Raw genomic sequence first — 26,368 nt, 5'->3', positions numbered from 1 at the left:
ATGCAGGTCTCGCTGCGCCAGTGGCGCCGGGCCGCCACGCTACTGCTCGCCGCGGGCCATGCCCCGCCGAGCCCGTCCGCCGCGGCCGAGGACTACGAGGTGCTGCTGCTGCAGCGCACCCAGAGCAGCAGCTTCTTGCCCGGCGCCCACGTCTTCCCGGGCGGCGTCCTGGAGGCCGCGGACTGTTCGACCGACTGGCTCGCCGTCTTCCAGCCCCACCACGGGCCGCCGAGCTTTGGCCTGGCCCTCTCCGGGCCCAGGGAAAACTACCCCGAGGTGGCCTTAGCGCCCTGGCCTGGTTGTCGCTCGCTCATCCCCGACGACGTGGCCTTTCGCATCTGCGCTATCCGGGAAACCTTCGAGGAATCGGGCATCCTCCTGCTGCTCCGCAACGGCGCCAAGGCCCCGCACCTGGCCCGAGCGCATGCGCCGCCCGCCGACCTGGCGGCTTGGAGGGCCAGGGTCAAGGAAGACCCGGGCCAGTTTCTCCAGCTGTGTCAGCGCCTGGGCTGCGTACCCAACCTCTGGGCCCTGCAAGAGTGGAGTAACTGGCTCACGCCGTTTGTGAGGAAAGGAGGGAGGCGCTTCGACACGAGGTTCTATGTCTGCTGCCTGCAGAGCAAACCCCAGACCTTCCTGGACATGCTAGAAGCGATTAAATGCGAGGTAAAGGGGAAACTCCTTCAGGACTCGGCTAAGGAGAGCTGTCAGGGGAGGGATGCTCTCATAAACAAGGGCTCCGGAAGCATCCTAGCTCCTAAACACACAGAAAGCCCGGGACGGGGAGGAAGGAACCCCTGGCACCAAGAGTTCTGACTTGTCACTATGGATATGGCATTTCCGCTTCCTGAATCTCATCCTCTTTTCTCATCCTTAAAATAATACTCTCTTATGGACATGTCTATTATTTGGAATCATAGTTGTCATTCCTTTTGGGGGGTGGATAAGGAATTGCAAGCTCAGTGAAGATAGAGGGGTGTAGTAGTGGCATGCGTGCAGGATTTGGAGTTATGAGATCTGGGTTTAGATCGTAATTCTTGACATCTAGTTGTGTGACTACTGGCAAGTAAGCCACCAAATCTCTAAGTGCCCGTTTCATGGTAAAATTGGGGATAAGAATGGTTGTATGACTTATGGCTAAGGACTTGATTTAGTGGATAGAGATCTGGTGCCCAGTCCTTCCTTTGAGGTCTAGTTGTATGCCCCTCCATAAATCACTTAACTTTTCAGGGCTTAACACAGTGCCTGGCACATAGTAGGTGCTCATTAAATGTTTATTGAATTGAATTAAATCGCTGCTTTTAGGCAACTGTAACACTAAGGAGTAGAGAAGGGACTTAGCAGGTTGTTTCAAGAAAAGTGCCTTTAACCTTCAACATATGAGTTATCTCATACCCAGCTTGGCATAGAAACTTAATAAATGCTTGTTCAGTTGAATTAATGCAGTGAACTTTTAAGATCTCTTTCAGCTCTAATTCAGGATGTTCAACACAATATAATTCAAATAACAAATACAGTCCTTGCCCTTGAGGATTTATTTTCTACTGGAATGTTCCTACTCATTTGCAGTTAAGTATAATATAAGGTTGGGGCAGCTAGGTGGCAGCGGATAGAACACCTGAGCTGGAGAATGAAATGGCAAACCACTGCACTATCTCTGCCAGGAAAACCCCAAATGGGGTTACCAAAAGCTAGACACCACTGAAAAAACGACTGAACAACAACATAATACAGGGAGAGTGCAAAATACAGATCCATTATTCCAGTTTTGCACAGGTGGAGAGCACATGAAGGGGAACGAGATAAGGCTGGAACTATAGATAGTAATGCCTTCAGTACCCAGTAATGGAATTCAAACTTTAGTGACTTTTTATTGCCTATAAAATAAATAAAGACTTTTGAATAGAGGAGTGACACTGCTGTTTCTATGCATAAAGGTAATTCTGATGACCTTATGGAGTATAAATTAGAGGGGAGCCACAGGAAGACTATTGTGGTAACCCCAGGTGAGTGGTAATGAAGGCATTAGTAGTGAATAGTTTTAATAGGAATAGAAAGGAAGGAACCATTCAGTGATTATTGATTCTTGCCTACAAAATATAAACAGAGGTCTATAATTTTAAGGTTTTAAGTGATATAAGTTTGAATAGTGATTTATTTACATCATATCCAGCTGTCTGTTGAACATCTCAAATAGGATGTCCTATAGGCATCTTAAACTCAACATATCCAAACTGTTGCCTCCAACATGGATCTTTCTAAGTATACTTGATCTGTCTCAGTTGATTTTCCCATCTCTGTTCCCTTTAGTGCCACTTACACTGCTTCTATAAGCACATCCAGGAGTGGGATGATGGAATCCAAGGGTGGATAGCTGTGCTTAGTCCTTGATGGTGAAACAGTTTAATATAAATCTTTGTAGAACTTTTCCATTTTTCTTTTTTGTTGCCTTTCTTTCATTTTCATCTTTAAATGGCCTCCTATATATAACTTTGCTTAGTTGTGTCTCGCCAGGCCATCTTTAAAATTGTTTTATCCTCTATTGCTTCTTCCTGCTTTATGAGCCAGTACTGCTCATAATCTTTCTTTCTCATTCTTGGTAAGATTTTACAAATGGGTTTGTATTCCAAACAGGAATTTCCTTTGTCTGCCTTCTGTCTCTGCTTGGCAGATAAATGTTTTAATTAAAGTGCTTTTTAGGCTCTTTAACTCTCCTTGTTATGGCAATTGTTCAATGTTGATATAATTTCTACTATTCTACTTCATTCCACTTCTCTGCTATTAATAACTTATTTAAATAAGTCAGAATTTGTTTCATTTATATGTCTCATGGTTTTATCATTAACATTCTTCTATTAACTTTATACTAATTCTTATCTTTTCAGGGATGACTTCAGTTATTAACAGTAGTCTTCTCTCTGTTAAACTATAAATGTTCATTTTTTTCTGATGTTATTCAGTGTTTATCATGTCTAGTATCTACCAGTTATTTCCCTGAAGAAAGACTTCTGTGTAATATACAAATATTTGAGTCCACTCCACATTGACTCCACATTTCTTTTTAAAATATAAATTGATTGTTTCTCTGTGCATCTACATTTGCCTTCTCAGAATTTCATTTTTGAGCATCTCCCATTCCTTCTGACCAGACTTCTTTTGTAGAATTTTAGTCCATGGGATTCTACCTATTTCCTCTAAATACTTTGAAATCTGCTTTCCCAAAATCCAGTGGTCCATCTCACTTTTCCTCTTCTTAGTTTGGACATGTTGAGTTTAAGATTTTTACAGGACATTCAGTTTGAGATGTCCAGTAGTTGGAGACCTAAGACTGAAGGTCAACAGACAGGTTAGGCATGGATAAGTAGATCTGAGAATTATCAGCATAGAGATGTTAATTGAATCCAAGACAGCTGATAAGATCACCAAGTGAAACAGTATAGAGGTAGAAGAGGACCCAGGACAAAGCTCCATGAGATACCCACCATTAGTAGTTGTGACTTGATCCAAGATCGAGCAAAGGAGCCTCAAAAGGAGTGGTCCAGTGTCACTGGCCTCCTTGCTGTCTCACACACAATATTCCATCTCCCAACTGAGCATTTTCACTGGTTTTCCCCAGTTCCTGGAATGATCTCCCTCCTCATCTCTGCCTCCAGGCTTCCATGGCAAGCCAGGATAGAGTATCGCCATGCAAACCTATAGGAAGAGGAGTAATGTAGGATAAGCCTAGAAAGATTGGGTTGGGCCAGGTTGTGAAGGACTTTAAAAGCCAAAAGAGAAGTTTTAATTTTATCCTAGAGGCAACAATAAGCCACTGGAATTTATTGAGTAGAGGAGTGGCATAGTCAGATCTATGATTAATGACAGTCATTCTGGGAGCTGATTAGTATTCAGTGGTGTGGGAAAGGACTTGAAACAGGGAGGCTAATTAGTAAGCCATTTCAATAGTCCAAGAAGATGATTGGGGGTGAAGATGATGAGGGCTTCAACTAAGGTAGTGACTTTGTAAATAGAGATTCAAGAGAGATTGAAATAGAAGTGTTAAAAAATCTATTGGTTATGTGTGGTGAAGGAGAGTGAATGATGTTGAAGATACAAACTTGGGAAGCTGGAAGGTTCCAGAGAAATGAGAAAGTTTAGTGGAAGGGAGGGGCTGTGTGGGAAGATGATGAGTTCTGTTTTGAACAGAATGAATTGACCAAATAAATTAACAGATAATGAGAAAGGCAAAAAATTCATTTGCCTTGTGTACCTTTTTAACTGTCTGAATTGCTACTTTTGACTTTTAGAAACTATGACCTTTGTCTTTCACAGTGGATAACTCCAACAGGAGCAATAAAAAAGTTCGCATATGAAGAAATATGGTTGGCACCTCCTCAGTTCTATGAGATAAGAAGACTTAAAAACTTTGCTTCTTTATTGGACTTGCACAAATTTTGTTTGGACCGGAGTTCAGAAGGATGTGAAAGATGGCTGCCAATTACATTGCTTACCCTAGATGGTGCCATGCAGCTCTTACCAGGTAAATTGATCAATTTAAAATATTTTTAAATATTCTTATTGGAATAAATATAAATTATTAGTAATGCCACATAAAACATTAGCTTTGCAAAGTACATTTTAATGAAGTGCAAACTCTGCTAAATGTCCTATATGTTTAGAGAATAAATTAAGGCCAAATACTTTATTATGTTCCTAAAATTTCATTTTACAGTTTTGTTTCATCAGTTAACATCAATTAGCTTTTACAAAGGGTTATGAGATATAGTACATATATGCAGCTAGGTGGCTCAGTGGATAGACCATTGGGCCTGGAATCAGGAAGACCTGAGTTCATATTTAGCCTTAGACACTTACTAGCTGTGTGACTTTGGGCAAGTCACTTAACTCTGCCTCAGTTTCCTCATCTGTAAAATGAACTGGAGAAGGAAATGGCAGTTATTTTTCCCAAGAAAACCCCAAATGGCATCATGAAGAGTAGGACATGACTGAAAAGACTGAACAACAACATGTATTAAGAAGATAAAGTATGACAAAAATTACAAAACATTCTCCTCTATGAGCAAGGGCGGGAGAGGGAATGGTCATCGTTATACTCTGCCATCTATCCCTTCATTTTCTGAGAAGAGTGGGCTCACACTTAAAGCATTCACCCCACCAAGCTCATTTCCACAAGTGGAATAGGTGATGAATGACTCTTCATCTTTTACCACCAGTGGTCTAGGTCAGACAGGTCACTCTTCCGAGCCTCAGTTGCTGCCCCTTCCACATCCTCAGGCTCCCACAGATCCCCATGTGGACTTCAGCTCTTGGATGTATACTGCTTGCTATCTCCAGTACTGTACCTAAAAACAAGAAGAATAGACATTCATTCATTAAACATTTGCTAAGCACTTACTATGTCCTAGGCAGTGGATACAAAAAGAGGCAAAAGACGGTGCCAGTCCTTAAGGAGCTTATAGTCTAATGGGGGAGACAACATTGAAACAAATATATGCAAAGTAAATTATAAGGATAAATAGGAACTAATTAAAAGAGGGAAGGCACTGGAATTAAGAGGGGTTGGGAAAAGCTTTCTGTAAAAGGTGGGATTTTAGTTGGGACTTAGAGAAAGCCAGGGAAGTCAGTTGTCTGAGCAGAGGGGGGAGAGTGTTTCAGGCATGAGGGACAGCCAGAGAGAATACCCAGAGGCAAAAGATGTAATGTCCTGTGCAAGGAGGCCAGTGTCATGTGGTCAAAGAATACATATTGGGAAATAAGGTACACAAAGACTGGAAGGAGGGGGCTCGGTTATGAAGGGTTTTGAATGCCAAACAGGATTTTATATTTGCTCCTGGAGGCAATTGGAAACCATTGAAGTTTATTGATTAGGGGGTGGGAGAGACATGATCAGACCCGCATTTTAGGAAAACCGCTTTAGTGGCTAAATGGAGGCTGATTTGGAGTAGGGAGAGACTTAAGGCAGGCAGACACCCAGCAGGCTATTGCAGTAATCCAGGCATAAGGTGATGAGGGCCTGCACTAGAGTCACGGCAGTGTCAGAGAGGGTAAGGGGGCGTATTTGAGTTACAAAGGTGAAATTGGTAATAGCTTGGATATTGGAGGTGAGAGATAGTGAGGAATCCAGGATGACTCCTATGTTGTAAGCATGAGGGACTAGGAGAGTGGTGTTGGCTTTTATAGTGGTAGGGAAGGGAGGAGGAGGGGGAGGGTTCAGGTGTAAAGGTAATGGGTTCTGTTTTAGATATTGAGTTTAAGATGTCTACTGGACAACCAGTGTGAGATGTCTGAAAGACATTTGGAGATGTGAGATTGGAGGTCGGCAGAGAGTTTGGGACAGGACAGGTAGATTTGAGAATCATCAGCATGGAGATGGTAATTAAATCCATGACTGCCAATGAGATCATCAAATGACATAATATAGAGGAGGAAGAAAAGGGCCCAGAACAGAACCCTGAGGGATAACTATGGTTAGAGGTCATGATCTGGAGGAGGATCCAGCAATGGAGACAGAGAAGGTGCAGTCAGGTAGGTTAGAAGAGAACCGGGAGAGTGATGTCCGAAAACCTAGAAAGAAGGAAGTATTAAGGAAGAGAAAGAGATCCACAGTGTCACAGGCTACAGAGAGGTCAAGGAGAATTGAGGAAAGACCACTGGATTTGGCAACTAAGAAATTATTAGTAACTTTAGAGAGAACAGTTTTAGTGAAATGGTAAGGGTGGAAGCCAGATAGTAAGGGATTAAGAAGAAAGTGAGAGAAAAGAAAGTGGTGGCACCTATTTTAGACAGCCTTTTTGAGGAGTTTAGCTACAAAGGACAGAATAGTTAATGGAGACAGAATATTAACAGCAGGACCATGTGCTTACAAGACACATGGCAGTAGTCCTGGTAGAAGGATAAAAACCTGAGATTTTTGTCCTCCTAGAGGGTTTATTTCAGTCTTTGCCTCGTCATTCAAGTCTAGCCAGCCAAGAAATAGCAAGAGGTTCCCTTTAGATGTTTATTGTCTTTTGAATACATCCCAGTTCTGGTTCAGCAGTCAATCAAAAGTCCATCTCTTTACAACAGTCAGTGGACTAGAACCAGTTACAGAAGGCCTACACGTGTTCAAAAATCCAAATGGGTATTATATCGACTGGGTACAATGGACATACTAATAAGGATTGGACTTATTGGCTAATTCCCCATTGTGAGAAGTAACAAAACCTTGCTTGTCTGTGGCCCCTTTTGAACTTCGTTTTGCTCTCTTGTATTTTTAAAACTGTTTAGTTATTGGTCTTTTCTTCTTTTTTTTTTTGCATCATTATCAGTACCCACCAACTCTTTTCCCTCCATTAGAAGCTCTCCCATGTAATCAGTAAGAATAGTCAAGCAAACCAATTCAATACATTGGCTTAGTCTGTAAATGTATGTCTCATTCTTCAGGTCTCTGCCAGGAGGTGAATAATATTCTTCAAAATCTGTCTTCTGAAGTCACAATTGGTCATTTATCATACAGAGTTTTAGAATCTTTAAAGTTGGGATTTTTTTACATTATTTTGGTCACTATGTAAGTGCTATAGTTTTGTTCATTTTGCTGCATCAGTTCATACAAATCTTCCCAGGTTTTTCTGAATCGGTCATATTTGTCATTTCTTACAGTGAAATCATATTATATACGTTTTGTTCAGCCCTTCTCTAGTTTTTGGAAGAATTGTATCTCCCCCTCTCCTCCGATACAATTTGTTTCCAGTTCCCTGCTGCAGAAGAATTTATTCCTTTTGACTTCTCTACCTTGTCTCCCCGTTAATATCTTTGAGACTATTTCATCCCTCTCTAATCTCATCCCTCTCTAATACACATATCATACATTATCGTGCATTATAGATGTTTATATGTCTCTTAGAAGCAGTGTGACATAGTGGATGATGGACTGGCCTTGAAATTAGGAAGACCTCCTGCCCTTGACACATAATGTCACATAATGTGACTGTGGCAAGTCACTTAACTTTTCAGTGTTCTAGTCAACTCTCTGAAGACTGTGTTACAGATCATAGGACTGTATAGCTAGGGCTGGACGCCATCTCTGAGGCCTTCTAGTCAAACCTATTCGTTTTATAGACCAGGGTTCTTAAACTTTTTCTACTCACATCCCCATCAGCACTTCCCACAGTTTAAGAAGCATTGTATAGACCGCATGAGTTGCCATCTGCGTTGGTGAAAGGAGTTTCCAATAGTAGTGAAATCACAAGTCCAGGATAAAAGGAAAAAAACCGATTAGTTATGTATGTGATATCTCTCAATATATCATAAGTGCCATTAGGGCTTTGTGTCTATACCAACCCAGGAAACAAGGCTCTTCTCTGCACAGAATTAGTGCTTAATAAATGTTGATAGAATTGAATTGCAGAACAACCCAGGGCAGTGGTGAGACCAGGGAGAGCCAAGGACTTTCCATGCCCTGTCTCTGCTGCCTGAAGGGAGCCCCAGGTTGGGGGGGAGGGAAGGGGGGGAAGGGGAGGGTTGGGGAGGGAAAAAACAGGAAAGACAGCAATCATGGTCAGTGACTAGGATAAATAAGGAGAACGTGACCCAGAAATTTTTATCTAGAAAGTTATATCTGACTAAAGGTGATGGACAATAGTGAAAGTGCTGCTTGTGATAATTTAGTGGTTTTCTATTTATGTGAATAAAATGTAGCATATTATCATTTCTTAATTGATAGCTACATTTCTCTGACCCTCAGAGATCAAATTAGTCTAAACGTAGGCCAATTTTGCTATTTTTATGTATAAATTTTCTTTATAAAAGTGCTATATGCTTTCATAACTTTATTTTTTTAATTTGGGAATTTATGCCTTTTTTATAGGACTTACACATTATCTATTTTGTATTATTTTTTATCTGTCATTTTTTCCTCATTGGATGATAAACTTCTGATCTTAGGAGCTGAGTCTTATATATCTTTGTCTCTTCCCAACGTGGGAGCTTGGAAATAGTGGATTCTCACATTTTTGTTGAATGAATGAATGAATGAATGAATGAATATACAAATTACAGAACCTGAGAATGGTCCTCTCTTTAGGACCAACCTAAAGAGTTGGTCTCTGAATCAGAAAGACCTGGATTCAAGTCCCACCTCTGACAAGCGCTGGTTCTTTGGCTCTGGACGAGTCATTTAATTTGTTTGTGCTGCAAGCACATCTCTAAGGCTAAATTACAAAGAAGGTGTTGATCTTCATAGAGGAAGTTCTTCTCTGGGAGCTTCCTATACTGATGAAATCATAGATCCTGTTCAAATAAAAAGGTAATTAATTGGTAACTAGGTGGTAAGAAATGTTAAGAGAAAGTCATGGGAGAAGTTTTTAAATTCTACCCCAAAATTTATAGGATCTACTGCCCAATACAAATTGGAATTTTCTTTTAACTTGAACTATAAATCTAAAAAATTTCCTTCAGTCCTACTTATAGTCATTCTTGTAAGTAAATACTTAACAGTTAAACTTTTATTCATAGATTGAAATGCTTTGTGACATAATACCCTATAGAATTAAAATTTTAATACCTTTCAGGAGATGAACTATACCATGAAGACAAAGAATTTTTAGAAAAGAATTTATCAATCAACAAAAAGACTGAAGAAATTATGGGAAAAAACAGAACACTTCACAGAATAGTGTTACACAGCCGTTATCATTATAGTATCCATGTGACAATTCAGCCAAAATACAAACATATATATCCAGAGAACTTCTTAGGATTTAAGAACCATTTATAGTTTACTTCTTGTTTAAAATTGTATCTTCAGAAATAGAAAGTTGAGGGGCAGCTCGGTGGCGCAGTGGATAGAGTACTAGGCCTGGAGTCAGGAGGACTTGAGTTCAAATTTGGCCTCAAGACACATAACACTCACTAGCTGTGACTCTGGGCAAGTCACTTAACCCCAGTTGCCTCATATGAAAAAAACAAACAAACAAAAAAAAACAAATAGAAAGTTTGTATTGATGAAAAATGGATGTTAGCAACCTCACAAGCTTAAGAAACTAGAACCCAGGAATGGTGAATCACCATCTTTCTGCAAGTTCCTCTTTTAGATACTTTTGTTTATTTCCTTCTGCAAACTCTATAGTGTGCCATAACTTTGATTAATATTATCTGTCTGACAAATTTTTTATGTCAGTATGTCAAGGATGATTCTCTCCCCCAGAACAGATTGCAAGGTTTGAGCTGAGGCTGAATCTCAGATAAGTCTAGCTTCTTGCCCACAGTCACACAGTTAGGAAGAGGCAGAATGTGAACCCAGATCCTCCTGAATCCCAAGACAACCAAATTATTAAAAAGGAAAAAAATGGTGTCACCATTTCTGTATTCCCACAAAAGTTTAAACCAAAGCAAACACAAATCACCCTTGTTTTTCTGATTGTCCTTTGTGCTGCTATTAACATTTTGTTAAGGGTGCTGGGTAAAAATGAAGCCATTTCAGGGACACTAAAGTACCTTACCATGGTCATGGGCCACTACAATTTAATTAATCTTTTGACCTGAACCAATAAAAGATTGTCAGATGAGCACCGAGGTCCTGTATTCACAGAAGTGGAATGAGAGTGCCAGTCAATGCTTCATGCATGTTCTCAGCCTTGGTGATTATACAGTAAAGCTGTTTAAGGCCAAATGTGATTAACTTTTTTCCCAATAGTCCTCAAATTGTGAAATGTGTTGTAGTTAACATTTGAATATTTTAAAAAGAAATATACAAATACTTAAATTTTTATTTTTAAAATGTTTATTTTTATTGCAAAATAATGAGATATACTAAGGCATATGAGTTCTAGAATGATTTACTCTGTAATGATAACTTTCAGTTTTGCCTTTACATACATTTTCCTTTTTAATCCATTAAATTTGTCTGTATTAAGTTTATCTGATATAGATACCATGTCCACATAGAATGATGTTCTTTGACAAAAGTTTGGAATCTGTGGTCAGGACACTGCTCAACACTTTAGTTCCAAAGCTGTCCTGCTTGTCTGAGTCTCCTTCCGAATTTCTTTATGTAAATTAAAAAAATACTTCAATGACTCTCTTTTTCTTTTTGGGGGGGATGGGAACATCATTACTACTAGTTTCTCCTTTCCAACCCCCCCCTCCCCCATTAAGGAAATAAAAATCCTTGTAACAAATTAGTATAATCAAGCAAACATCCATACATTGACCATTTCCAAAAATGTATGTGTCATTTTGCATGTCAAACCACTCTCCCCAACTTCTTTCAGTTGAGGGATAGCATCTTTCATTATTAGTTCTCTGGAGTAATAGTTGATCATTACATTGATTAGAGTTCTTAAGTCTTTCCATTTTTAAATAGTATTGTAGTTATTATATAGATTGTTTTTCTGTTTCTGCTCACTTTACTATGCATCATTTCATAAAGACTTGCCAAGTTTTTATAAATCCATCTCTTTTAGCATTTCTTATGGAACAATAATATCACATCATATTCATATACCTTAATTTAGTTCAGCCAGTCTCCAAAACTGATAAGGTAACCCTTTTAATTTCCAGTTCTTCATTGTAGTGAAAAATTTAATAAATATTTACTGTATATATGGACAGATAATGGTATTTCAAATAATGGAAAAGAAAATAACCTATTGAGTTTCTGATATGACAGCTATATAACGTTGAGTTGAGGGCTCAATCAACTGTAATATAGTAAATGAAAACAACATTGAAAGATATCAGAATTCATATTATGAAAATGGTTCCAGAGAGGTGATGATGAAATGTACTTTTCTTCTCTCCATAAAGAAGTGATAAGCTATGGTTACCTTTAATCCTAATCAAGCTATTTGATTTATTTGTATTTTGTTCCTTTGAGGGCACATGTATCAGTTATTATAATGGACTGTTTTCTCAAAACAATTTTAGGGTTGGCAATAGCCATTAATATTAGGGAAAAAATTCTTTTTTAATAAGCTGAAATCTGACTTCCTATAACTTCTGCACATTTGTTCTAGTTTTGTTTCCTGAAATAAAACTAGAAGAGGACCAATTGCTTTTTCCCACTACAGCCCTTAAAGTATTTGAAGGTGGTGATTCCCTCTTAGTCTGTTCCTGGTCAAATTTACCCAAAGAATTGATCATATGGAGGACAGAGCCAAGGTGGCAGAATAGCAGAAAGAACTATAGTGAGCTCCCCTCTACCTTTAATATCTAGAAAATGCACAAAACTGAATTCTGACGGAGAAATCAGACAAAAAAATCAGGAGTCATTTTTTTTCTCATGCCAGGAAGTCAAAGAGTTCTGGGGACACTGGGGTTGGGTCTGGCACCCAGGACCTAAAACAGAACAAGGCAGGGCAGCTCCATACAGGGACACCACAGCGTCATGCAGGATGTGGGAACATGTGCCAACGGACAGTTGCTGGTCACAGATCCAGGGTAGAATGAGGAGGAGACCAGTACTCGGGGTGGCAGAGAAGAGAGTGGTCACAGGACCTGACTGTACCACAAGGAACAAGTTTAGAAGCAAGCAGCAGTTCTGTGGCACAGATGTGAGGTGGGTGGGATCTGAGTTCCAACTTCTAGCCCAATCAAAAGTCTGCAGAGGAATAACTAAGTAGATATCGAAGACCAAAGATTCTATTTGCAAAATCTATCACTATGAATCAGCAGAGCTTTCCATCTGACTGATAGTGAATGAATCCATTAGCAGACCCAAACCTAGGTAAGGAATTTGGAGATCAGACCAAAGGGGCAGTGATCAAACTTTGCCCTGGAGCAGACCACTAATAGTTTACAGGTCTCCAGCCTAATCTGTCCCTGAGATTCTGGATAATATAATATCAATACCCCCAAAAAAGCAGCAACAGGACCAGCCCAGACTTTTGCCCCTAAAATGTGTACAGCCTAGCGTTAATATCATCTGAAATAAGAAGGTGGGCTGGAAGAATGAGCAAACAAGGAAAAAAAAAAATATTCCACTGAAAAGTCTAGTATTCTAACAGGGATGCTGAAGGCAGAAGCCCATAAGATATGACTCCAAAACACCTACAAGTAAAGCCTCAAAGAAAAATATTAGCTTAGGCACAAATTCAACTACGATTCCTGGAAGAAATGAAGCAAGAGTTTACATTTTTTTTAATAAAATGAGAGAGAGAGAGGAAAAAAGTTGGAGAAGAAACCATTTGGCACAAGAGGTACAAAACCTTGCCCAAACATAAAACTCTCTAAAGATTAGAATAGGCCAAATAGAAGCCAATGATGCAGTGAGAACTAAAAATATTAAAAACAAAGTCAAAAGACTGAAAAAATAGAAAAAAATAAGGTATTTCATAACAAAAACAACTGACCTGAAAAACGGATCAAGGTTAAAAACTTAAAGAAATTAAGACTACTTGAAAGCTATGACCCCCCCCCCAAAAAAGCTAGACATCATATTTCAAGAAATCTTAAAACTGTGAAGATGTCTTAGAACCAGAGGGCAAAGTGGAAATAGAATGCAACTGTTACCTTCTAAAAGAAACCCCAAAATGCAAACACCCAGAAACCAAAATCCAGAGCTTCCAGGTCAAAGAAAATACTGCAAGCAGCCAAAAAGAATTCAAGCTACAGTCAGAGAATCACACAATTTAGCAGCCTCCAGAATAAAGGAATAGAGAGCTTGAGATAATGATATTGCAGAAGGCAAAGCACGTGGGTTTATGGCCAAAAATAACTTTCCTAGCAAAACTGATTATAATCCTATGAGGGAAAGTGACCATCAACGAAATAGTGAACTTCTAAGCATTCTTGATGAAAAGACCAGAGTTGGGTAGAAAGTGAAGTTTTTAAAAAAAATTTATTTTTAGTTAAACATTCACTTCCACAAGATTTTGAGTTCCAAATTTTCTCCCCATCTCATCCTTCTCCCCAACCCAAGATGGCATGCATTCTGAATACTCCTTCCCCTGATCTGCCCTCCCTTCTATTAGAAAGTGAAATTCTAACAGATAAGTAGAGAATCATAAGGTAAACACAAAGAAACAATTTTAAGGTACTAAACCAGGATAAATTATGTATATTCTAATATGGGGAGATAATACACATCCCTTCTGAACCCTATCATCCTCAGAATTCATAGAGTATAATTAGATGGAATGGTTCTGTTATGTCTTGATGATCTTAAGAATGGAAAGAGAAGTGGAATACGTGGGATGGAGGGGCGGTAGAGGAAGGTTAAGGGAAATTATCTCGCATAATTGGGATGCGCAAGTAGATACTTATACAAATAATGAGGAAGGGGGGAAGCAGTGGGTATTTGAACCTCACTCATCTAAACTGGTCAGGGGAGGGGAGATTACACACACATAACAGAGTTGGGTACAGAAATATGCTTTACTCAATAGGGAAATAGGGAGAGTGGAGAAGAGAGAATTAGAGAGAAAGTAGGGAGGTATTAGTCTTAAGTAAAATAAGCTCTAAGAGTGTACAAAAATATAGCTCTTTTTGAAGTGGCAAAGAATGGGAATATGAGGAGATGTCCATTAATTGGGGAATGGCTTTTGTCAACAGGCAATCACAACATCATGAGACTTATGTGAAAACCAGGTTTATTACAAGAGAAATGAACATGCATGTGGAACCCAAAGAGTTCACAGTCCTTATAGAAGTTTGCATATTTATGACAGTATAACAAAAGGAGGAGGAAGAAAAAGGAAGGGTCATGGCATGGGAGGGGAAAGGTACAGTAAAGGATCGGGGCGGGGGAGAGAAAGGACAAAAGCACTTCTGATGGAGAGGAGCAAGGCAATGGCAGAAGCCTCGTTCTTTTCCCTTGGGAACTGCTAGACTATGAAGATGGGTAGGTCTGCTGATCTGCAAAGGACCCCGGCTGTACAGCAATTTCCCAGCCTGGCACAGACTGGCTGCTGCCTGTCTTGCTTCCCACGGATACATAGGGAATCCAGCATGGGGATGCTAACAACAAATTATGTCAACTTGGAGAGTGGGGGAGGCTTTGTCCTTGATACATTCTGGGCCTCCTGCTTGCTCTGGATCTAGTGTTTCTGGAAAATATGGCAACTCAAAAATTAAAGTTCAGGGGATCCCTTAACAGCTCTTAACATTAATCAATAATATAAATGAGATAGAATATTATTGTGCTGTAAGAAATAATGGAGGAGATGGTTTCAGAGAAACTTGGGAAGACTTGTGTGAATACGGAATGAAGCAAACAGAACCCGGAGAATAATTTCTACAATGACAACGATATTATGAAGATAGGCAACTTTTGATACACTTAGAAACTGATCAGCATAATAAGCAACCACCATTCCAGAGTTCTAATGATGAAATACGCTTCCCACTTCCTGGTAGGTGAAAGAGTCAAAGTGCACAATGATATATATACATACACACACATATATATACATATAGCAAATAATATATGCCTATATATGTATATGTACATATACATACATATGGATATGTTTGTCACTGGGATTTTATTTTTCTTCCATTTTCAGTTGGGGTGGGTAGGAGGAGGGTTGTGGGTTGAGGGAGAGAAGGCAGATTTTTGCTGATTTAAAAAAATATAATTTAATTTTTAAAATGATTAAAAAAAGAATCCTAAGAAAATGAAAAAGAAGCCTCCACAATTCTAAAAACCTGGATATACTGTATGCAAATATTCTGAAAATCTTTAATGGTGTCTCACTTTGGAGGAAACCTCCGTTTATGCTAACTTTTAGTTATGGGGTACAATCCAACTGATAAAATGTCTTTACCACCTCCCTATTTAAGGGGTCTTATCCTGGAATGACCTTCTTTCAGGACCCAATTTCCCAACTTTCTATGTTAAGATAACATTTAAAACTAGCAATATTAACAACATCATCAGAAGATACTTATTCAACATTTACTTAACAGTGTTTGTGATAGTATGAAAACTAGAATGGGAAATCAGAAGACCTGGGTTCTGGTTACGTTTATTCCTTTGATGAGCTCAGTGAACTTGGGCAAGTAATTTCCCTTCTGTAGGCCTTGGTTCACTCCTTTATGAGATAAGGATGCTGGGATTGGATGATTTTTTAAATCACCCATATCATCCCCCAAGTATGGTGATGTGCCAGCTGTTATGCAAACAGCAATGGATTATATAACTAGGTCTTCTAACTTCCTGTGCCCATAACCATCTGCTTCTATAGAGCCTATTCAGGCTGAGCTCAGCTCTTTAAGACACTCTAACCTCTCCCTTTTCTTGAACATGAAGTTCACACTTAAGGTCAGTGCCACCTTGTTTTAACAATGTTTTCTGTTTCAAGAATTAGTGCTAGCTACTCAGCTAGGTTGTAAACTTGAGGAGGGCAAAGGTATATTGCAAAGCATGGCACCTCAGTCTGTAACCTAAGTTATAAAAATAAGAAAACATTTTAGACAAGACAGCGATCAGTGTTCACTGAAAACTGCTCTGCAGACCCAGAGCCAAAGGCTATAAGGCTCTTGTTCTACCACCAATTTTACATGTTTTGTTTATACTAGTTAGTTTTTGTTGTTTGGTTGTTTTCAGTCATGTGGGACTCTTTGTGACTCCATTTGGGGTTTTCTTAGCAAAGATACTGGAGTGGTTTGCCATTTCCTTCTCTAGCTCATTTTACAGATGAGGAAACGGAGGCAAACAGGGTTAGGTGACTTAACCAGGATCACAAAGTTATTAAGTGTCTGAGGCCAAATTTGAACTCAGGAAGATGAGTTTTCTTGACTCCAGGTCAAACACTATCTACTGTGTGCCACCCAGCTGCCCCACATGGTACATAGTAGGCACTTAATAAGTACTAGTTGACCCAGGTTCCCTCAAGACACATGGCCTGTCCTGACCCTCCAGTTTCTAGTGCTCCCTCCCCTGCCCCCATCATATTTTCATTGTATATATTTTTGCATGTTTTTATCAGTGTTAACATCTACTAACACCCCTGCCATGGAGATAAGCTAGTTTTTCCCTAAAAGGCAATGAAACCATTCTCAAGACTCAAGTGGTCCAGGGAATTTAAACTTAAACAGTTGACTTAGTCTCCTGGTGGTCTGAGCCCAACTGAGGAGTAAGGAACTCCTCAGGTTTGGTGTACCCTGCTGGTCTGGGTATGCCACAGTTGTAAACGCAGAGGGGAGCAGCAAGGGGGAGCTGTGCCCACCTGAACCAACGTTCCATCCTTGATGAATATCCTTTCAGTGCTACTACATGGACTTTCTTTAATTAAATGTTATATGGTCTACAAGTATCGCATTTCATTCAGTCTCAAGCTTCAGCCTAAATCTGTATGAGGCTTAGCTTACAATAGTGTTCGTTCTTCAATATGATATAAGCTTTTTTGAGGGCAAGGACTGTTTTGGTTTTTTTTTGTCTTTGTATCTACACCATCTAGAGACCATCTACTGGCACTTAGTACTATGCACTTAAGAAATTTTTTATTGGTTTAATGAGTGAATGAAAGGTCATGAAGCAAAGAAGACCTTGGATGTTAAAAGAAAAGCAGTTTCAGCCCTTTATCTCCATAAATCTCTTTTGTATCCCTCAGCACAAATGAGATATTTGTTGAATAAATTAATGTGTTGATGATTGATCAAGTTTTGGTAAACCAATTCATACTTTTAACAACAATAATAATAGCTGGCATTTGTATAGCTTTTTAAGGTTTGCAAAGGGTTTTACAAATGTTATCTCATTTCATACCTTAGACATGCCAAATTTACTGTCCTCACAACTCCTGGAATTAACACATTAAATTACAATTTAACAGATTAAAACATAATTAGGAAACATTTAAAAAATAAAAATATGACATAAATAATATTAGTTTATGGTTTTCCAAGATAATGTGTGGCCTGCAGGAATCCTTTTCTAACTTGAGTTTGATGCCTCTGCCTTAGAGGGTTTCCTCTGTAAAAATCCTTTGGAGCCCTTGGAGAGTCATGATTCACAGTCATATGGCATCACTGTGAGAATACTAGGATTACAAAGATGGCCTTTACTGCAAGGAGAGATTAGAATCAGCAAAAATGTTGAGCAGTTTACCAAATGTGGTCCAGCCTACTTTTTCTCTTACTCAATTTTAGATCCACACCTATGAGATCATAAATCTATCAAAGTACAGATGAGATGCTTACTGGGAAACTTGCAATGAATCCTTTTGTAAAGCAAAATGTATTTTTGTAATGTAAACAAATATTCTTCAATTTATGCCATGGGTTTTCTTAGCCATTGCAAATATTCTCCAGATTATTCTACCTGCTTTAAATTTCTCTCCTCTCCAACCCACCCTTTCCAAATGCTGCCAAAATAAACTTCCTAAGGCAGATATCTGACCATGTCATTGCCCTATCTAAAACGTTCAGTGGCGTCTCATTGCCTGTGGTGTAAAATACAAACCTAACATTTAAAGACCTCCACAGGCTGGCAGCCTACCATTCCAAAGCCTTCAGAAACTACCCCACAGGCGGGGTCTGGGGGAGGCATTAGGGAGGGAGCTGCAACCAAGACTGCGCCACCACCTCCATGATCCAGTGCAGCTGGCCTTGCTGTACTTCTCACGTGACCCTCCCTGCTTTTCAGAGGCTGTCCCCCATGCCCGGAATGTTCTTCCTTCTCTCCTCTGCCTCTTGGCTTTTCTGGCTTCTTTCAACACTCTGTGCCAATCCCACCTTCTGCAGGAGGCCTTCCCTCCGAGGCGACCTTCCCATTTCCATGGTTCTTATCTGGTAAATAAAGTCATTTGCATGTTGTCTCCCCCCATTGTCTCCTTTTGGGCTAGGGCTGTGTTTTTTCCCTTTCTTTGTATATCCCCTGGGCTTACTTAATAAGCATACGATGTTTGTTGGCTGATTGGATCTAAGTGTATTATGTATGCTTCAGAAGTTTTCCCTTTGTGTTGCTCACTGCTCTACTCCTGATTTCAAATATGTCCCAGTTTCCATTGATTCCTCTCCCCCCTCTCCCCCAGTTTTGTTCAGCTCCTCCAGCACTACGCGATTTCACCCTCCCACTCTAATTCTTTCATGTGCCTGGAACGTTCTCTTTCCCCCCTCCTGACTCAAATGTCTTTTTTGATGCCATGTCATATGGTACTTGTGTTACTCATGTAATGCTGTTATAATTATCAGAATTTGGGTTATTCTACACGACTGTAAACTCCATGATGACAAGGAACCCAGGTTTAACTGAGGTTTGAATCTGCTCCACAACCAAGCACAGAACTGTACACAGTAGGTGCTTAATAAATATTAGATGAACAAATGAATGAGTCAGTCGAATGTGAACCCCTCCCCAAACCCCCAAGACCTGAGAAAGGCCTAAAACCTGGATTGGCCAATCAAGAGAGAGACATTTTGGCACACTCTGAGCTTAACCTACCGTGATGCTTTGTGTGCTCTGGCACACATGCTTTGCTTTGCTCTCTGAGTGAACCCAAAATGCCCCTTCCTGTGTCAGCAACTACAGTCTTGACCCTAGACTTTTCAATCTGACTCCATCAGATAAGGCTCTTACTCCTACCCCCTCCCCTTTTCCCCAGATATTCCTTTTCACTAAACATTCTTTTACTCATCCCCACCTATTTGCTCTTGGGGGCAATGGAAAAAGTGCTGGGTCTGGAGTCAGGAAGACCTAAATTCAAATCTGCTCTCAGACACTAACTGTGTGACCCTGGGCAAGTCCCTTAACCTCAGCTTTCCTCAGTTTCCTCAATTATAAAATGGGGATAAGAATAGCACCTATCTCACAAGGTTGTTATGAGGATCTTTGCCTGGAACATAGTAGGTGCTTAATAAATTTCATTAACTGTTTATTGACTTATTGAAGTGAGATATTTGTTTTTAAAAAAAGCACTTAGCACAGTGCTTGGCCAAAACAAATGCTTATTCCTTTTCCTTCCTGCTCCTTTGCAGGTTCTCTCCCTTTATTTGTTTGCTTTCCTTTTTTTGGTTAGGCAATGGGGTTAAGTAACTTGCCTAGAGTCACACAGCTAGTAAGTATTAGGTGTGTGAGGTCGAATGTGAACTCAGGTCCTCCTGAATCCAGGACTGGTGCTCTATCCACTGCGCCACCTAGCTGCCCTCTAGGGTTCTCTCCCTTTAGCAGCAACTCCGCCCTTACTAGCTCTTTCAGTGGCCTCGCCCTTTGCCTTTAACAACTCCAGGCCCTTCCAGGTACCTCCCCCTTTGCTAATCTCTCTCCTTACTAACACCTCTTTTTCTTGGCTCCGCCCCTTCAGGACACAGTGCGGCTCAGGCCTCGCCCCCTCGCGGCCCGCGGGCCCCCCCCCCCCCAGCTGCGCAGGTGTGGCTGTTCCGGCCTCGGTCAGCAGGCTCTTGACCGTTGGGCTCTGCGGGAGTCGTCGCCGCCCGTTGCCGTGGCGCAGCGTGGGGGGGCCGTTGGGAGGTGGCAGTTTGTAGAACTGTCCACGTGGGGCTTGGAGCTGGGAGCCCGGGCTGGTCCCGAGGCCATTGCTTGTCCGGAGCGCGGGTGGCCGTGGGTCGAGGCAAGTTTGCTACTTCTGTGGGAAGAGTGGGGGGGAGGCCAGGGACTGAGACCCCCGGGGGCTCCGCGGACCTTCGGACTGCCCCAAGGGCGGCCTCGTAGAGGTGGGGCAGGTCAGGGAGAGGTACAGGGGCGGGCCAGGAGAGACCCCACGGGGCTGAAGGGGCCGAGGGAGAAGATCCTCCCCCCTCACCTGGGGGTCTGGGGTCTGCAGGGCTGGCGGGTTCCGGGGTTGCAGTGCTCTGCTAAGCCAGGTTGGGGAGAGGCAGGGCGCTGGCCTTGCTAGTTGGGGTGTCTGTGGGGGGCGGGGAGGGGTCTCTCCGGACTGAAGACCACCGGGGAAAAGGGGAGAGACCCTCGAGGGGTTTTTGTGTCAGGCTGTCCGGGGGGAGTGGTCTGGGTAGCCTGGGAGGGGTCCCTAAAAGGTTGACCTGCTGAGCTACCGGAAAGTTTTGAGGAGCAGTGACCCCATCGTTGGAGTTCTGAGGAATTCTATGGACTCTCGAGAAGCACCCTCGAAGGCTCCCCTGAGCTGGAGGTGCAGGGGAAGCAGGGCTTGCTTTGGGGAAGGATCCAGCTATGATAAGGCTCCCATGGCTTGGTTTTAGCGATGGAGATGCCTAGTGTTGCAGCTGCATGGTCGTGTGTTTGCAACGTGCTTTTGTTGTCTGAAAGTTGGCGAGGATGGAATGTGGTCCAGCTTATTAGAGTAAAGTATAGAGAACCACTCTTACCCCTCCCCGTTCTCCTCACCTTCTCCCTAAGTGTCCTTGAGCCACCTTCCCTCTCTACAATGAGAGGGTTGGATTAGGTGATCTCCCAGGTCTTTTCCAAATTGATAAATGAGAAAATGGTTGTAAAACTAGTGTAAGGCACAGAACTGTTAATTAATATGTTTTTTTTTTAATTTGAGTAGCAAGCAAAAAAAAAAGTATAACTGGAAAAAACGAAACTAGCAAAATAGTAGTTCTTAAGTCATCATTGGAGGCACTTTTTTAAAACCCAGTGTACATTAAAAAATGTACAGATAAAAATGGATAAAAATGTCCATAAAAATGGACAGATAAAAATCTGTCCTTTATAATTACGTATCTATTATAATGTATAATGTTTATAATTTTATATCTATTGTTAATTTTAAAAGGCTTCTGCGTAGCCTAGGTACAGACTAGAGAATACTGGGGTCTTCGGCCCTTTGAATTAATGATGTGCTTTAGGACTACAAAAGCATTTTTGGTTGTGTCCATGAAATACTAAAAGAACCAGAGATAGTCATCTATTACAACCAATGGTGCCTCTTTAAAGGATCCTTTGGAGCATTCTCTGAAAGCCAGGAGATTTACACAGCATGGTTAGGATCTGCACAAGTGGGTGAAGAATCCACATTGATGAGATCGGGAGTCTGGGACTTGTTTCTATGAGAGAGCAATAACTTTCAAAGCTTTCTGACCAGAGGAGCAGACTTGGAAGACAGGGGCAGAGGAAGGAGTGTTTACTGTGAATGAAGAGAATTATGGAAATAGAATTCCTTAAGGTGGAGGAATAAAGATTTGGGCTTTAATCCAGACTTAATTTATTTCTAATAGTTGATGATATATATATATATTTTTTTTTTTTTTTGCTAGAGTGAGCTGTGCAGATGAAGAATAGTTCAGTAGCTGAAAATGATTGAAGTTTTCATACTTAAGGTAACTATTCTAAAAACCAATTTAAAAATTTTAGTTATAAAATTGTAGTCCTTTTGAAACCTACCGTTACAAATTGGGGCAAAATTTTAGTTTTTAGGTGAGTTAATTTAATTTGCCATTTTAGTTGAGCTAATCCTTGGATAGAGATTTTGTCTAAAAATGTACTGTTTTAAAGCAGTGGTGTCAAATAACAGCCACAGCCATAGTTCTTTCCAGTGTTTTTGTTGTTGTATATATTGTTTTCCTGGTTCTATTTATTTCACTTGGCATAAATTCATACAAGCTTTTCCATATTTCTCTGAATGCTTCATAGTCATAATGTTTTTATATTTATACTTTTAACATTCATTTTTTTAAATTTGGGGTTCCAAATTCTCTCTCTCTCCAGCCCCTCTCCTAGGCATTGAGAAGGCAAGCACTATGAAATTAATTAGATATGTGAAGTCATGCAGAACATATTTCCATATTAGCACCATTTCTTACAAAGCAATAGTACTCTGTTACATTTCTATATCATAATTTGTTTAGTCAGTCTTTCTACGAAGGGCCCTTGTTTATAATTCCTTGCCACTACAAAAAAAGTTGTCAGTTGTTTTTTAGTTGTGTCCAACTCTTTATGACTCCATTTGGGATTTTCCTGGCAAAGATACTGGAATGGTTTGCCATTTCCTTCTGCAGCTAATTTTATAGATAAGGAAACTGAGGCAAACTGAGTTAAGTGATTTACCCAGGGTCACACAGCTAGTAAGTATTTGAGGCCAGAACTCAGGAAGATGGGTCTTTCTGACACCAGGCCTTGCACTCTATCCACTTTGCTACCTAGCTGCCCAGACTTTAAATGAGCTCACATTACAATTTAGATTAGGGAAAACTCAATCCAATCAAATCTGAATTTACAGTTACAAAAGGCAGGATCCTAGTTTTCCCAAGGGCCGTTTGCTGCCAGCTCCTCTAAGTATAGGGCTCACTGTAAACTATTTTGTTGTATGTGAGGCCTTTCTGTGTAAGGTTTATACCTAGCAGTAGGATCTGTGGGTTATGAATACGGACATTTTCTTCACTTTGTTTTATTAGATTGAGAGCAATTTTTCCCATCTTAGTAGTTTACAATTCTCGTGGTAAGTGTTGTCCTTGTACCTTTACCACTTTCCCATTGAAGGCTAGTTACCCATTTAGCTTGGCTGTCAGACTCGTCAGAGATATTTAATGCTCTTTGTTTTCAACAGCAGCCATTCCCCAGCATACCTCACACCCTCCATGAGAGTTCTCCTTCATAACAAAAGCAATTAAGCGAGACTAAGATACACAGAGGTCATTCTGCCATATTCCACATGTGTAGTCATTTTACTTCATTTTACTGGCAGTACTGGAAGTACATTTTACTTCATTTTACTGGCAAGAAAGAAACCTTTAATCAGTTGTTCTCCAAGATGGGTTGTCAAGCTTCCACTGAGTTCAGTTGGTGGTGCTGTTCTCATTTACAGTTGTCATTGCATGTGTTGTCCTTCTGGTTCTTTTGTCTACATTATGTCCTAGTCTTCCTAAGCTGTTTCTCTGAATTCCTTACACTCGTTGTTTCATTCAGCTCAGTAATATTCTATTACTTTCATACATCACTAGATGTAATCTTTTTGATGCTAACAGACAGAACTCAAGGTCTGTGGAAATTTGATAAAGAGTTGCCAGCTCTGGCACTTTGCATTGGCCTGGGAGATGATGATGCTAGCTGTAGCATGAAAGAATAAGGATGAATGGGGAATTTGGATGGTGGCTCTGATTTTTGCAAGGGCCCGTAACTACTTAGTTTCGGTCTGGTTTAGAATAATATGAACTGCATTTTAATTGACATTTGAAAGCCAAACAGTGTATTCCTTGGGTTGTCAACAGTATTACATCCTTTTAGTAGCTCTTGTATAATTTGGAAAAGTGGCCTTTAAAGTGGATTCTGTGTTCCGCATAAAATGGAGCCTGCATTTCCCAGGAACAATGCATTTTGCTAATTTTTAAACTCATGCCTTGCATTTATTTTGCTGAAGCAGGATTCTGAAAGGCTGGGGTTTTGCTAATGTTAAATATGTCTAAATTAAAAAGCAGCTTTGATGGTTTAATATTATGGATAGAGTTACAGGACTTTGTGGACTATTTTTTTACAATCCTATGTGTTTGGAAGTGGTGTTAAGGGTGGATAAGCAATATATTGAGCTTAAGCAGAGACATGATTTATACCAGTTGGTGAAGTTGTTTAGATTATTATATCCAAATGGTGGTTTAAGTACCTTATCTTCATCAGAGAAAAACTGTTTCATAATCACGCACTGCACTCTAGTTTTTTTGGCTTGTCTTGGTCTTAAGGCAGACTGGTTAAATGTGTCCACAATGCATTGTTAGCCATTACCATTACCAGATTCAGTAACGTAATCTTTGCAGACAGAGAACAGGATGTTAGCTGAAGTCTCATTAGGTTCTTCTTTGATGACTGAGCTTTTAGGTCATCAGTTAGAATTGTCTGTTCAGAGCTTCAGAAGGGGGACATCATGAAATAACAGGAGTATAAAAAAAAAACTAAAAAAAAAAAACTTAAGACGTTGATTGCATTAGAGTTTTATATTGTCAGATTGATGCTTCCAAATGGAGTGGAGAGAAGGTACAGTTCATTAAGAAGTCATTTCTATTTGTATTTATAATATACTAATACTTTTCTAGTTTTCTTCCCCTGGCTAATTTGCCCTGCTATTCAGTTCATAAGCCTTTCCCCTTAAGAAATGAATAAGATTTCTTAAGATCCCTTAAGAAATGAAAAAGAGGTCTATTAGATATTATTTTATAATACATGTGTTATATGTATATTATTATGAGATCTATTAAAAGTATATTTATATTTTGAAGGCTTTTTAAAAGAAATATATATCATGATAGGGAGATTTTATATATTTTGTGGTCCTTTAAAATCACTAATTTTGTTTCTTTTTAAAACTAGATTGAAGATCCTGGATGCTTCTGGGTTATTATAAAAGGATGTGGTGCCTTTTTAGATCATGAAATGGAATACCAAAAGTTAAATATTGAAATGAATGCCTTCTATAATAGTGAATATAAAGATGTAGAAAAAGTAAAGCCGTTACTCTTGGAAGAAGGACAGGTAAGTATTCTTATCAACATAATTTTGAAATATGGACTAAATTGTTTTGAAAAAAACCTCAAGTGATGGAGATGGGGAGAAAGGGAGTGTGTGTGTGTGTGTGTGTGTGTGTGTGTGTGTGAATATGAATGTGAGAGAGTACCAGAGTTCAGGTCCTGCCGCACTACTTATTAATTGTATGATTTTGATCAAATCCCTTAAATCCACTGAGCCTCAGCCTCTTCATCAATGAAATGGATATTATATTTGTATTGCTAAACCTACAGGGTTGTTTTGAGGTAAGAGATGTGTAAACTGATAAAGCACTATATACAGTGCACTACTGGTCTTTTTGCTACCTTGAAGTTAAGCATAGGCATTGTGTTTTGAAACTTGTTTTTTATTTGAAGTGATAATACATTTCCTTTACTCTTCTCTTTCTTCAAAACTTTTCCCAAGTCAAGAGGCAGCAAGATGTAGTAGTGTGCAGAGCATTGAACTAGAAGTCAGAAGAGCTGGTTTCTATCCTCAGTTGTGCCACTGATGAAGTCACTTTAATAGCTTTGCTGAATTGCGATTTCCTTATCTGCAAAAATAAAGAGTTTGCATAAAATATTCTCCAGTGCCTCTTTTAGTTCTCTAATTCTTTGATTCTGTGATTTGTGATGTTAATATACAACCAAGAAACTTTTATCTGTTTGTTTTTGCAGGCTTGTGTGGTTTATTGTCAGGAACTGAAGTGCTGGTGTAGGGCAGTTATTAAGTCAATCATGTCCTCTGCAGACCATTATTTGGCAGAATGCTTCCTGGTGGATTTTGCCAAATATATTCCTGTAAAATCAAAGAAGTATGTAGACTTTGTGAGCCTTTCTTTTTTTTTTTTTTTTTTTAGGAAAAATTTTAAATCTGCATATTAACGTATTGGAGTACAAGGTCTTTGGTGAAAAGATTAAAGGAACTGGTATTATATAGCTTTGAGAAGGAAAGACTAGCTGGCTCAACTCTGTATTCAGTGATTGGAGGAAAAAGTAGGCCATAGGGATCAGACAAAGGATACTTTTCTTCTCTTACCCA

General features: G+C 39.9%; 2 protein-coding genes across 4 annotated transcripts in view; both read left to right on the top strand.

Annotated features, from left to right (window-relative positions):
• On the top strand, window positions 1–25,178 carry NUDT19 (nudix hydrolase 19). 2 transcript variants are annotated; one of them, XR_003569570.1, is made up of 4 exons: window positions 1–666; window positions 4,312–4,519; window positions 22,114–22,176; window positions 25,154–25,178. XR_003569570.1 is itself a non-coding variant. In XM_027867682.1 (3 exons), the coding sequence occupies exons 1-3, from the start codon at window positions 1–3 to the stop codon at window positions 9,752–9,754; spliced, it is 1,080 nt and encodes a 359-aa protein (XP_027723483.1). In that variant the 3' UTR covers window positions 9,755–9,870. The 2 variants fall into 2 exon arrangements, 1 of the variants encoding a protein (XP_027723483.1); XM_027867682.1 differs by lacking the exons at window positions 22,114–22,176; window positions 25,154–25,178 and adding an exon at window positions 9,549–9,870.
• LOC114047024 (putative ATP-dependent RNA helicase TDRD12) overlaps window positions 4,495–26,368 on the top strand; it is an 82,107-nt gene continuing 60,233 nt past the window's right edge. For both annotated transcript variants that reach the window (XM_027867681.1, XM_027867680.1), the window contains exons 1-4: window positions 4,495–4,519; window positions 22,114–22,176; window positions 25,154–25,315; window positions 26,005–26,141. In XM_027867681.1, the coding sequence (XP_027723482.1) occupies window positions 22,153–22,176; window positions 25,154–25,315; window positions 26,005–26,141 (323 nt within the window). In that variant the 5' untranslated portion in view covers window positions 4,495–4,519; window positions 22,114–22,152. The remainder of the gene's footprint in view (window positions 4,520–22,113; window positions 22,177–25,153; window positions 25,316–26,004; window positions 26,142–26,368) is intronic.

Source organism: Vombatus ursinus, unplaced genomic scaffold (assembly GCF_900497805.2).
Source record: "Vombatus ursinus unplaced genomic scaffold, bare-nosed wombat genome assembly UNPS02014786.1, whole genome shotgun sequence".
Classification (NCBI taxonomy): Eukaryota; Metazoa; Chordata; class Mammalia; order Diprotodontia; family Vombatidae; genus Vombatus; species Vombatus ursinus.
Note: the sequence above shows the minus strand (reverse complement) of the source record. Positions and strands in the feature narration are given on the sequence as shown.

Bases quoted from the DNA above. Each gene is read 5' to 3' on its own strand.
- NUDT19 (XM_027867682.1), top strand. From the start codon at position 1: ATGCAGGTCTCGCTGCGCCAGTGGCGCCGGGCCGCCACGCTACTGCTC. The intron at 667-4,311 runs GTAAAGGGGAAA...TGTCTTTCACAG, and splicing joins TAGAAGCGATTAAATGCGAG to TGGATAACTCCAACAGGAGC. The intron at 4,520-9,548 runs GTAAATTGATCA...AATACCTTTCAG, and splicing joins TGCCATGCAGCTCTTACCAG to GAGATGAACTATACCATGAA.